We start from the raw sequence: 14,314 nt of genomic DNA on the forward strand, positions 1-14,314 counted from the left end.
GAATTCTAAGTTAGATGATTATAAAACCATCAACAGGAAGACATATTATAATCAAAGTATCATGGTTCATAGGCAACAAATAAATATTGAAAGTAGCAAAAAGAAAAAGTAACTTGTCATATAAAGGAGAGCTTTTTTTAGATTATCAGTGGGCTTCTCTACAGAAGCTTTATAGGAAGAAGAACATGGAATAAATATTGAAACTGATGAAAGAACAAAAATCCACCACGAATACTGTATCTGCAAAACAGTCCTTCAACAATGTAGAAATGCAAATATTTCCTGATTAAACACCCCAAGAACGTTCTTACCACTGGATCTACCCTACGAAAAATGATAAAGTCCTTCTAGACAAAATAAAGGGACAGCAAACAACACAAAGCCATATAAAAATATAAAGCTTTCTGGTGAATGAAAATACATACACAAATATAAAAATCTATGGAAGTCTGATGATAAAACACATTCTCTTTAATTCATTGTATAGAACTTTAAAAAATAAAAGCAATAAAATCTTAAATTTATGTTGTATATGACATAAGATATGTAATATTAATAACATAAGTGAGTATAGAGGTGAAAATGGCAAGAAGCAGAGTTTTTCTATATAATTCATGCTATCAGTTTAAAGTATATTGTTATAACTTAAAAATGTTTTATGTAATCACCACTGGTAACTGCAAACAGTGAAGAAATAAAATGATTTCTGTTAACATATGACAGAATTTTATATGAGAAAATTCAAAAGAATCATGGAATAAGAAAAACAGAATTCAAACAAATTTATCAAAAGGCAAAATATAAAATCAACACATAAAACTTGTTTATATACAGTAACAGGAAGCAGTACAAAAAAATTAAAATATAATTCCATTAGCAATAGCATCTAAAAGAAAATACTTAGGAGTAATGTTGAAGGAGGTAATTGACTTGTATGATGAAAACTATAAAATATTGATGTAATTAAAGAAAAAAAAATAAATGAGAAAACCCATCCCATAATCCTCAATTGGAATGCTTAATATTATAAGCTATCAGGACTACCCAAGATGACCTACAGATTCAAAGTAATCTGTCAAAATCCCAGTGACACTTTTCACAAAAATAGAAAGTTCATTCTAAAATTAATATAGAAAGTTACAGAACACCAGATTACCAAAACAATCAAGGAAACAAAGTGTAAAGTTGGAGGTATCATGCTTCCTGATTTTAAAACATACTTCAAAGCTACTGTTATCAAAAAAGTATAATATAACTATTAAAACATAGAATCATGAAGCAGAGTAGAAACAGTACCCAGATACAAGCTCTCGTGGAGAAGGTCAAACGATCATCAAAAAGGATGCCTATACCACACAATAAGAAAAGTGCAATAAGAAGAGTGTAATTTCAATAACTGGTGGTGAGTCAACTAGACAGACACATGCAAAAAATAAAAATTAAACCAGAAAACTTTCTTACACCAAAATTAACTCAAAAAGGAGTAAAGACTTAAATGTAAGACCTGAAACCATAAGAGTCATAGAACTCCTGGAAGTAAGCATAGTCAGTAAACACACTGACATCACTCTTAGCATTATTTTTCTGAACATGTCTCCCTGGGCAAGGAAAACAAACAAACAAAATAAACCAATAGACTACATCAAACTAAAAAGTTTTTGCACAGCAAAGGAAACCATCAACATAACACAAGAACCAACTGAATGGGAGAAGATATTCACCAGTGATACATCTGATATGGAGTAAATATCCAAAATATATAAAGAACTCGCACTGCTTAACACCAAAAAAATCAAACAATTTGACTAACAAAATGGGCAGAGGACCCAAATAGACATTTCTCCAAACAGAACATACAGTCAACAGACATACAAAAAGTACCTCAACATCACTAATCATCCAAAAATGCAAATTAAAACCACAGCGAGGTATCACCACACACCTGCCAGAATGGCTATCATCAATAAATCAACAACAATAAGTTTTGGTAATGGTGCAGAATGATGAGGACCTTCATGAACTGTTGGTGGGAATATGAATAGCCACTATAAAAAAAATGGAGTTTCCTCAAAAAATTATGAACTACTTACTGTAAGACCTAGCAATTCCAATTATAGGCATTTATGCAAAAAAATATGAAAACACTCATTCGAAAAGATATATCCACCCTACATCAACTGCTACATTATTTACAATAGACAGAATATAGAATCAACCTAGGAGTCCCTCAATAGATCAATGGATAAAAAATATGACAGATATACAATGGAATATTATTTAGCCACGAGAAACAAGGAAATCTTGCCACTGGCAACAAAGTGGATGGACCTATAGGGTATTGTGCTACGTGAAATAAGTCAAATGAAAACTATCAAAACAAATCAAAAAAACATTCCTAGATACAGAGAATTTCCTGATGGTTGCCAGAGAAGATGGGAGTGTGAAAAAGAAAAAAAAAATGAAAGGAATTAGGAGTTATAAACATCTAGTTACAAAAATGAGTAAGGCATGGGGATGTAATGTACAGCACAAGGAATATGGTCATTAATACCGTGATAACTTTGTAAGGTGACAGATGGTTACTTTACTCAATGTGGTCATCACTTTGTAAGATATGATACTGATAATATAAATAATTACTATACTCTACAAATGATACTAACATTGCATATCAAGTGAACTTAAATAATATGAATAAGTGAATAAACATATCATATAAATAAATAAATGTCAAGTACATGATAATAGCTGATCTCATACTGAACCATAATAAAATTGTTAATTACTATTTCATGTTTTGCAACAAACATGTATTATATTTTATAGTGTAAAAAAGAACAAAAATAAAGAAAAAAATTGAAAACCCATCTTTATAATGGCATCATATAGTATGAATGAATTAAAAGATTCCTTTAGAATTGATATATAATACTCAGAAAATTTACACCCAATGTCTTGTCAACAAATAGTATATAATGTGTATATTCTAGGAATAAACACATAGCTTCAGTTACTTTAAATTTTATTAAATTCAAAGTAAACTTAATTTCATACACTTCAGATTTTTTCAAGGCAAATTCTTAGCCGTTTTTTTTTTTCCAGATGTAGTATTAAGATTTAAACACTTATGTTTAAAATCGAATATTAAGTAGACAAACAAACAAGTCTTCCTCAACAAGAGAATACAAACAAAGCCAAGACTGGGGAATAAAACAAAACAAAACCATTTAAAAAAGACGTACCTTTAAAGACATGCAAAGAACTCTTCAACTCAACAGTGAGAAAACTACCTGATTTAAAAAATGGACAGAGGCATTAACAGACACCATGCTAGAGAAGATATATAGATGGCAAAGCAGTACATAAAAAGAAGCTCCACATCATATGTCACCAGGGAAATGTACACAAAAACTACCATGAGAATTAAACAAACAACAAATTAAAATGACACTACACACCTATTAGAAAGGCCAGAACCCAGGGCATTGAAAACACCAAGTGCTGGTGAGGATGTGAAGCAACAGGAACTCTCTCTCTCGTTCATGGCTGGTGGGAATGCAGAATGCCACAGCCACCTGGGAGGACAGATGGATGGTTCTGACAACACTGAACATTCTCTCACCATGTGACCTAGCAATTGTGCTCTTGAGTATTTACCCAAAGACTTGATAACTTTGATCCACACAAAAGCCTGCATGTTGATATTTATAGCAGCTTTATTTATACATTCCAAACTTGGAAGCAACCAAGATGTCTGTCAAATGGTGAATAAATAACCTGTGGTACAGACAGTCTATGGAATAAGATTTAGTGCTATAAAATAATAAGCTATCAAGCTATGAAAAAATACAGGAGAAACCTAGATACATATCAAGTTAAAAAAGCCAATCTGAAAAAACTACATAGTATATCATTCCAACTTTATGACATTCTAGAAAAGGCAAAATGATGGAAACACAATAAACATAACTGGTTTCTGGGTTTTACAAGAGGGAGGAATAAAAAAGTAGAGCACAGAGAATATTCAGGGCCATGAAACTAGTCTGCATGATACTGACATGGTAGATACATGTCACCATAAATATGTCCATACCTATGGAATGGACAGCCCAACAGTGAACCCAAACTATGAACTTTGGGGGTAATGATGTGTCAGTGTAGCTTCATTTATGTAACAAATATACCACTCTGGTAGAAGTTATGGAGAAAGGGGAGGCTACGTGTGTAGGGGCAAGTGGCTTGTTGGAACTCTCTGTAACTCTATGCAATTTTGCTGTGAATCTAAAACTGCTCTTAACATAAAAATTCATCCTCAGACATCTGCTTCAATGAAATATCTGTTCTCAGATCCATGTGTCTTTCCAGTGGTTTTTTAAATGTACATCCAGGAAATGTTTGTATCCTTTGTTTAACAAGAATAGCACAATGAGCTATGACCTCGCACCAGTTAACATGACCAATATCAAAAACCAAAAAGTATCAAGTGTTAGGAAAATGTAAAGTAATTGGACCCTTATGCACGGTGGGATGAAATATAAATTGGTGCACAGTATAAAACACAGTATGGTGTTTTTAAAAATAGAATTATACCATGATGCAGCCTATCTATTTCTGGATATGTATGCAAGAGATTTCAAAAAGGATCTGAAAGAAACATTTGCACAACCCTGCACATTCCAGCATTATTTTAAAAAGCCTGTAACAGATGAAAGCAATTCCAATGTCCATGGGCAGGTGAATGGATGAAGAATAAACATGCAACAAAGAATTATTCACCTTGAAATAGAAATAGATCCTCTAACATAAACCATGAGGACATTTTTTTAGTAAGCACATGAGTCACAAAGAAACAGATAATGATATGATTACACTTAGGTGAGTCATCTAATGTAGGCCACCTCATAGGAAAAAAAAAATTAAATGGTCATTGCCAATGGCTTTGGGTAAAAGGAAATGAGAAAGTAGTAGTTTTATGGATACTGAGATAGCTTTTAAGATGAAAATTTGCAGAAGTCACTGCACAACAACATGAATATACTTAACACAACACAGATGGTTGAGATGGTAGATTTTTAGTCATTTTTACAAAACTTGAAAATGATTCTGTCATATAACAAGAATATAAATTCATCCATAAACATACATAAGACTATTTCCATAACTACTTAACTATACAGGATAGAACACTGATCATTAACCAAAAAAAGAAAGAAACAAGATAAGTCATGAACAAAGCTGGGGTAAAATTATACAAACATGCATGTAATTTTAACAGCAACATACATATGACTGATCCATTATTTGAATTAAACTCGTTTGTCTCAAGTGTACTGAACTGAAAAAAGACATTCACGTTCATAATATGTAAGTAAAAATCAAAAATGCAAGTAGCTAAATTAGAGGATCCTACCATTAAGAAGTAAAAGCATTGTTATAAAATTACAAAACAAAAAATAAAAAATGTATTCCTAGAATTCTAATACTACATAGATGTAATACTGAATAACAATTCTATATAACTGCAATTTCCAACCTTGAGTGTGCCCCCATGAAGAGCAAACATTTTGCATTAGTGGCATGTGTTATAAGGCAAGAAAATTTCATAAAAAATGCATTAGAATCATTCATAAATAGCTCTAAAAATGTTTTAAATAAATAAGCATGTGAATGACACTAGAGGAATTTATTACATTATTAATGAATTTCTGGTATTCTTACGCAAAATGTAGAGGCTGTGATCCAGCCTACAGAGAAAAAAAAAAACAAACCTTCATTTATAAATCAAAGAACAAGAAAGTTGTAAGATATCAGAGAATCACTGATCTATAAGATAAACATTTGAAATTAAAGTATGCCATGAATTACAGGCGTGCTGAGCAAGGCAGATGAAAAACCTAATGATTACTTTTTGCCTCAAGAAAACTGAAATTAAGGAAGCAAATATTTCCCTAAATATGGCACCCAATAAATTCTATAACCCACTTCATGTGGAAGAAATACATTCGACCACGTTGTATCAGCACTTTGGAATCAAAAAGCACAAATCTGACACAGATCTAAACAGAAAGTGAAAACATATAAGGCACAGGCCCAGGCAACTTTAACTTGAACATGACAGAATGATGAAATAATTATTAAGACATCAGATAACAGTGGAGACATTCCTCTTTTGTGGGCAATATGCTAAGCTCCCCTATGGCATTTATTGACAAACTCTATGAGAAAAATAGATACATGAACCTATTCGAACATGGAGGAATTTGGAACAGACACTTGTAATTTCTAAGGCTGGTTCATATAAAGCAAAAGAACATTGTGAAGTGAAACTGAGAATGAGGTCTTCTAGATTTAGAAAGGTACCTTGTTATGAAATTAGAGTTTGAACTTTGTCGTGTTTGAACCATTTTTAGGATTAGAAATTATAAAGCAGAAAACATATGCCATTTGTCCCTAGTGCCCCTGGAATTTCTGTACCAAATTCCAGGACCTCCATCACTTCCTTCACAAAGTTCTCACATGAGGCAAGAATGAAACTTAAAAATGGCTTATCATAGAACTTCTCAACACACACACACAGTCTTCCAGGCCCCTAAGGCAATGGCAAAGCAGGCAGACCCTGCTGGTCCCCACTGGCCAAGGGGAGGATGTTGGCTCTCACTGTAAATGTGACACACATCATGGGGCATGTGGAGTTCATAGAAGATGTAGAATCATGAGACATCTTGGAGAGACCTGTCCCTCTGTGACAGCGACAGAAAGAAACTTGAGCTTTTCAAATTCTTTCCACTGAAGCAGAGATTCGCAATCAAAATTTTAAGGTCTGACTTTGCCATGACTTTTGTCCCTCTCATCTGTGTCATTTGCCCCTCTCATCTGTGTCATTTGCCCCCTTCATTTCCACCTATCTGGGGGGATGGATATTGTCTTTTTTTCTCTTCACATTCCAGGCCTCCTTCATTTGCTTCAAAAAGGTGACCAGGTCAGGCTTAGACACAGCAAGACCTGTTCATTAGAAAAAGGAACATGGGTTTTGATGGAGAGTCTCCAGTTTACAATCCATTCTGGAAAAGAGAGGACACTGCAGAATTTTAAAATATTCTAGAAAATAATTCCGCAAAATACTGTTTTCTGATAGCAACTTTATTCTACTAGACAACGTGTATATTTTCAAATCCTGAGTTCTACTTCCAAGTATAGCATAAAGACTTCTTTTCACACCATCAAACCCCCAATATGGTCCTTGAGAGCAGAGATCTGAAATTCTACCACGCAAAGCAGAAGCTCCAGGGAGATGCTATACTGATAAAGGAAACCCTGTGGGTGGGGTAGACATTCTGGAAGGAAGCTGACCTCACTCAGGAAGACCAGATTCCCGTAGTTCTCCAACATCATGTCCATGTCCAGTTTCCGCTGAGCTGGGTCCACTCTTCCTAAGAAAAATCTATGGCCACAGTCTTAAATGTCAACCATAATTGAAACAAAAGACACATTTACCAAGTGTCCATGAACAGAGCTCATAACGTTACCCAATATGAAAACAGAGTTAAGAGGACTAGTTTCAACGTAAAAAAGTATCTAGAATACTTTTGGATCATTGACGGAAATATTCTCTAGTGTATTTTCTAACTTTGAGTAAAAGGATGACATCTGACCCATGAAGCAATGGAAAAGACTTTACTTTCCTGGAAAATAAATTTTAAAACACCATGCATGTCAACACAGGCATATGGGTTTTTGAGTGTCATATTTGTATCATACAAGATTGTTGTATACATTTCTAAGATAAAACAGTCATGATGGTTTAGATGTGTAAAGTATTTCTCAAATGTTAACACAGACAACAATAAAGATCAACAAATAAAATTCTGATTGAGGAGTTCTGGGATGAAAACTGTTTTCACATTTTTAACAACCTCACTTTTAACTAGTTACATCAATGTCTATGGTTTGTGTGCCCAACCGTTGAATAGCATAGTGAAACAAACCACAGAGGAAAATTCATACATGACTTGGAACTGAAAGAGATTTATGGCTTTTAAAGTTCTTTCTCATAGAATAGAGAACATAGCAACCACAATCCTTTTGAAAATTTACTACATACTAGATATTGTTCTAAAAGCTTTTATATATTAATTTCTAATGCACATAAGTAAGCTGAGAACAATATTCTTCTTCTTTTATTAGAGAACATTTTGGAAAACATTCAGTAAAATGGCACAGCTTGGGTTTTACTCAAAACTTTCTCTAGATTTTTCAGAAGGACACAAATTAAAACTCACAGGCAATTCTTATGAATGTTCATATCAGTTTTGGTAACTGAGACTAGAAACAACTTAAGTAAGCGAGGAGAAAGAATAGCTCCAACAATGTTAACATTTTATGTACAAGGACAGATAAGCATATAGAAACTACATATGCATTGAAGTGAGAATTAAATTTTCACATCAATAAAATCAAGATTGTTTTGCAATTCAATGAATCTCATGCATCTATCTGCAGATGACACTATTGTATAAACACAATAGAAAGATAAATACACAGAATAATATAAATTAGAGCTATCATTTGTTTTAAATTTCTTTGGAACATTTTACGTATCATTTGTACTGAGCTATCCATTAGAAATTTAACACACTTAAAGATAACATGATGCTTGTAAACTTTCTTGAAAATTCAGTGATGGAGTAGGGTATTTCTGTGACATGAGTATGGAATATAATGAAATTCATAGGAACAAGGCCTGATTGATTAAAGCCTCCATATCAAAAGCCAATTCCCTTAATTTTTTTTTTTTTTTTTTTTTTTTAGTCTTTGTCTGTATCTGATTTCTTTTTTCTGGCTTTAATAAAATATAATAGACAACTAGTTGCTCATATTTATATTGCACAATTCAATAAGTTTTATTTTCGATTATAGTTGGTCTACAATAACATACCAGTTTCAGTTGTATAGTGGTGATCAGAGATCCACATAACCTGCAAAGTGATCACTCCACTAATTCTAGTACCACTTTTCCACCTTACATATTTATTATAACATTATTAACCATCTTCTCCATGCTATACTCTACATCTCCATGTCTATTCTGCAACTATCCATTTGTACCTCTTAATCCTTTTGCCTTTTCACTGCCGTTCCCCAATCCCCCTCCCATATAGTAGCCCTCAAAACATTCTCTGTATTTGAGTTTATTTCCACCTTTGTTGTTGTTTATTTTATTCTTTAGATTCCACATGTTTGTGAAATCATGAGATAGTTGTCTCTCTCTATCTGACCCATTACATTCGGCACAATACCCTCTAAGTCCTCTAGTCTGTGTGTGCCTTTTAATCTGAAGTGAGTCTCTTATAGGCAGCTCATGTTGGAGTCTTGTTTTCTTATCCATTCGGCCATTCTATCCTTTGTTTGAAGCACTTAATTCTTTTCCATTTGAAGTACTTGTAGTTATTACCATTCTGTTTTTGATACATGTTTTTTCCTTTTAAAAAATTCCTTCTAACATTTCCTGTAATACTGGCTTGGTGCTGATAAATTCCTTTAGCTTGATTTTCTCTGGGAAGCTCTTTATCTGTCCTTTGACTCTAAATGATAGCTTTGCTGGACAAATATTCTTGGTTGTAGATCCTGGATATTCATCATGTTGAATATTTTGTGCCAAGCCCTTCTGTCCTGTACGGTTTCTTTTGAGAAATCAGCTGCCAGTCTTATGGGTGTTCCCTTGCAAGCAACAAACTGCTTTTCTTTGCTGCTTTTAAGATTCTCTCTTTGTTTTCCACATTTGGTATTTAATTATTATGTGTCTTAGTGTGGGCCTCTTTTGGTTCCTCTTTCTTAGGACTCTCTGAGCTTCCTGGGGTTGTATGTCTATTTCCATCACCAGATGACAGAAGTTTTCCATCATTATTTCTTCAAACAGCTCTTCAAATTCTTGCTTTCCTTCAGGTACCCCTATGACATGGATATTTTTACATTTAATAGTGTCCCGTAGGCTACTTAAATTATTATTATAGTCTTGGCTTTTTTCTTGCCATTCTGATTAAGGATCCTCTTATTTATACACTCTGTTTATTCCATCTAATAATATACTATTCATCTCAGATAATGTATTTTCTTCACTTCTGACTGGGTCCCTTTTATAATTTCCATTTCCATTTTAATGTTTTTTGTAATCTTTTTATTAAAGTTCTCACTAAATTCATCTACACTTCCCCTAAATTCATTGAGCATCTTTATATCCAGTGTTTTGAATTCTACATCTGATAGATTGCTTGACTCCGTTATTCCTGGATCTCTGTTCTGTTCTCATATGGTTTCTACTTATTTGTCTTACCATTTTGGCTGCCTTTCTGTGTCTGTTTCTATGTACTAAGCAAAGCTCTTTAGTCTCCCGGTCTTCTTAGTGTGGCTTTGTGTAGTAGGTGTCCAGTGGAACAGTTCTGAGAGGGATTCAGCTATAGGCCAAGTTTAACCCTAGCCTGTGCCCTTCTGGGGCTACCTGTTAAGGTTCAGCAAGCAATCCACAGGTGCTGTGCTTATAGTTGCCTCAAGAAACCACACCACGAACCAAAGCTTGTTGCCACAAGTGTGAGTCTTGGCTCTGCTGAGCAAGGAGCACCAGACTTACAGAGAACAAAACTGGATGTGGTTTGGTGGGGCTGCAAGTTGAGGGAATTTGGAGTATCAGGGAATCTGAGCAGAAAAACCTGTTATCCAGTTTGATGTCTCAGCTATGGCGGTGCTGTGTGTAGAAGGAAAGTACCTTAACATAATAAAGGCCCTATATGACAAATCCTCAGCCACCATTATACTTAATGTAGAAAAACTAAAAACCTTCCAAGATCAGGAACAAGGCAAGGCTGTCCACTATCGCCACTGTTATTCAGTGTAACACTGGAGGTCCTAGCAAGTGCAATCAGGCAAGAGAAAGATATAAAAGGCATCCAAATAGAAAACAAAGAAGTCAAACTGTCACTATTTGCAGATGACATAATTCTCTGTATAGAAAACCCTAAAGACTCCACAAGAACACTATCTGAAACAATAAGCAAATACAGTAAAGTTTCTGGATCCAAAATCAATGTTCGAAAATCCAGTGTTCCTATATTCTAATTATGAAGTGTTAAAAAAAAAAAGTGGAGATAATTCCTTTTGCAGTTGCAACAAAAAGAATAAAATACCTAGAAATAAATCTAATGAAACGTGAAGGAACTATATAATGCAAACTATAAGACTCTAGTAAATGAAATCGAATAAGATGCAAAGAAATGAAAAAATATTCCGTGTTCTTGGATTAGAAGAATCAGCATAGCTAAAATGACCATATTACTTAAAGCATTATACAGATTTAATGCAATCCCCATCAAAATCTCATCAGCGTTTTTTAAAGAAATAGAACAAAAAGTCATCAGATTTGTATGGAAGTACAAAAGACTCCGAATTGCCAAAGCCATCCTGAGAAAAAGAATGAGGCCAGAGACATCAGTCTGCTCGACTTCAAATTATACTACAAAGCCACAGTAATCAAAACAACATGGTATTGGTACCAAAACAGACACACGGACCAGTGGAACAGAATCGAGAGTCCAGAAGTAAATCCATGTTTATTTGGGAAAAAAATTTTCAACAAAGAGGCCAAAAACAGTGGAGAAAGGAAAGTCTCTTCAATAAATGGTGCTGGGAAAACTGGAAAACCACCTTCAAAAGAATGAAACTAGACTGTTGTCTATCACCGCACACCAAAATTCACTCAAAATGTATTAAGGACCGGAATATAAGACCTGAAACAATAAAATGCATAGAAGAAAATAGGAACTAAACTCAAGACCTTGGACTTAAAGAGGATATTATGAGTTTGAACTCAAAGGCAAAGGAAGTAAAAGCTAAAATAAGTGGATAGAACTAATTAAACTAAAAAGCTTCTGCTCAGCAAAAGAAACCATCAACAAGATAAAGAGACAACCATCAAATGGGAAAATATATTTGCAAGCAACACCTCTGATAAGGGCCTAATATCCAAAATATACAAAAGAATCCATACGACTCAATAACAACAACAAAAAAATCAAATGATCCATTCAAAAAATGGGCATATGACCTGAACAGACACTTCTCCCTAGAGGACATACAAATGGCCAACAAATATATGAAAAGATGCTCAGCGTCTCTAGCTATGAGGGAAATGCAAATCAAAACCACAATCAGATACTATCTTACACCTGTGAGAATAGCTATAATTAATAGGACTAGTAATAACAAATGTTGGAGAGGATGCAGAAAAAAGGAGCCTTCAAACACTGCTGGTGGGACTGCAAATTGGTACAGCTACTATGGAAAACAGTAGAGGTTCCTCAAAAAACTAAAAATTGATCTACCATATGATCCAGCAATCCCTCTACTAGGTATTTACTCCAAAGACTTGAAAACCCATACCTTAAAAGATATTTGCACACCGATATTCATAGCAGCATTATTCACAGTGGCCAGGACATGGAAGCGACCGAATTGTCCTACGATAGATGATTGGATAAAGAAGCTGTGGTACATATATACAATGGAATATTACTCAGCTATAAGAGATGAAATACTGCCCTTTGCAACAACATGGATGGACCTTGAGATATCATGCTAAGCGAAATAAGCCAGACAGAAGTTGAAAATCACATGAAATTACTTATATGTGGAATATAAACCCATAAGCAACAAATGAGCAGGACAAACAATCAGAGACTCATGGACATGGATTACAGACTAATGGTTACCAGAGTATAGGGGGGTGAGGGGAAGGGGGAGGTAAACGAGGTAAAGGGGGTCAAATATATGGTGACAAAAAGAAATCTAACTATGGGAGGTGAACACACAGTGTAAATATATATACGCCATACTGTTAAAAGTGTACAGCTGAAACTTATTGGATTTCATTAACCGATGTTACCATTAAAAAAAAGTTTAAAAACATTAAAAAAAAAAATCAGTGATGCTCCACATAGACCACTTTTCCAACTCTTGGGGAGGCCCAGGTGATGCTATTTCTTAAAACTCCCCAGATGATCCAGTGGCAACCGTAACAAAAACCATCTAGTTGGAATGAGCATGCAGATACCTGGGGATCCTTGCTCACTCTAAGAAGTTATGGCTCTGCAGGTCTGCAGGAAGGAGGCCCTTGAAATGGCAGCTTTAAGTCCTCCCCAGTGGTGTTGATCTTGCTCTCTCAGACCTGTTCCAATAGCACTGGGATACATATATCAGAATACACACACTTGAGACGTCTGGTGGTGTGAAATGTGGCCCAAGAACTTTTAGAAAGGCAGACTCACTGAATGGATTTCCTTCCTTTTTTTCAAGAAAATCACAGCAAATTATTTTAAAAACTGATGAAGATAGGTTTTGGTGCTGAAAACTCTGAAAAAGGGTTAGGAATGAAAATATGCTGATCAAATTAACTCACCATGAAGCTCTGTGGGAATGAAGCTTCAGGTTCATCCAGTCCCTCCTTCAACATTTCCAGAGAACTGACTAGAAGGACATGAAGGTAACAGTTATTTTGTAGTCACCAGATTGCTAACTTGAAAACTCATATAAGGTAGGGGAAGGGAGGTGCTCAATATTAGAATAACTCAAAAAACTAGGTTATCTGTTACTAAAACTACCTCATATGTAGTAAAGAATAAGAAGTGGCCATGTGATGTCACCAAAGCTTCTTTCAGGAGTTAAAGATCATTTACATAAATACGGGAATTCACCAGACTTAGATTTCTCAATACACTTTACAAAAAACAATGAACTAAATATGAGCAAAGTAGGGGGGGAAAAGTATATCCCAAGTAAAAGAAAAAAGATCCAACGGTTTTAACATTCCCTCAAAAAGCATCATTCAGTGACAGATTCACTCTTTTCTTATCCCAGGCCACCACCACCAGGTCATCCCAGAAAAAAAGAAGGGATGCATGACTGGCTAACGCATGACTGGTCTCCCCCCTCTGGCTACATAAGGAAGCCACCCGGTGATGCAAATAATTATAAAATGCACAAGCCTTGGAAACTGCAGTTTTGCAATTCTCATTCACATCTGTATCACTGTCAAATTAAATTAATTATAAAGCCCCAAGTCAATACGTCACAACACAGTCATCCACGTCCCATTAGTTCACCGCGCACCCAGGTTGGGGTCCCTTTCTTCCTGGATTTCTGTCTGTAGATCTGTATGTCTCTCTTCTCTGTTTCTCTGCACTGCTGTCCTTTCCTGCGTTTCCTCGCTATTGTCCTGCTCTTTCTCCCCCTTTCTCTACTCCTTTCTCAGCAGCTGCTCCGCCAAACA

General features: G+C 34.9%; 1 protein-coding gene across 1 annotated transcript in view; it reads right to left on the minus strand.

Annotated features, from left to right (window-relative positions):
• The window catches only part of LOC107504812 (zinc finger protein 160-like), a 115,122-nt gene that overhangs the window by 74,212 nt on the left and 26,596 nt on the right, over positions 1–14,314 (minus strand). Inside the window, exon 6 of the mRNA XM_036232349.1 lies at positions 13,445–13,512. Coding sequence (XP_036088242.1) covers positions 13,445–13,512 — 68 coding nt within the window. The remainder of the gene's footprint in view (positions 1–13,444; positions 13,513–14,314) is intronic.

This window comes from Rousettus aegyptiacus, unplaced genomic scaffold, assembly GCF_014176215.1.
Source record: "Rousettus aegyptiacus isolate mRouAeg1 unplaced genomic scaffold, mRouAeg1.p scaffold_m13_p_14, whole genome shotgun sequence".
NCBI classification, from domain to species: domain Eukaryota; kingdom Metazoa; phylum Chordata; class Mammalia; order Chiroptera; family Pteropodidae; genus Rousettus; species Rousettus aegyptiacus.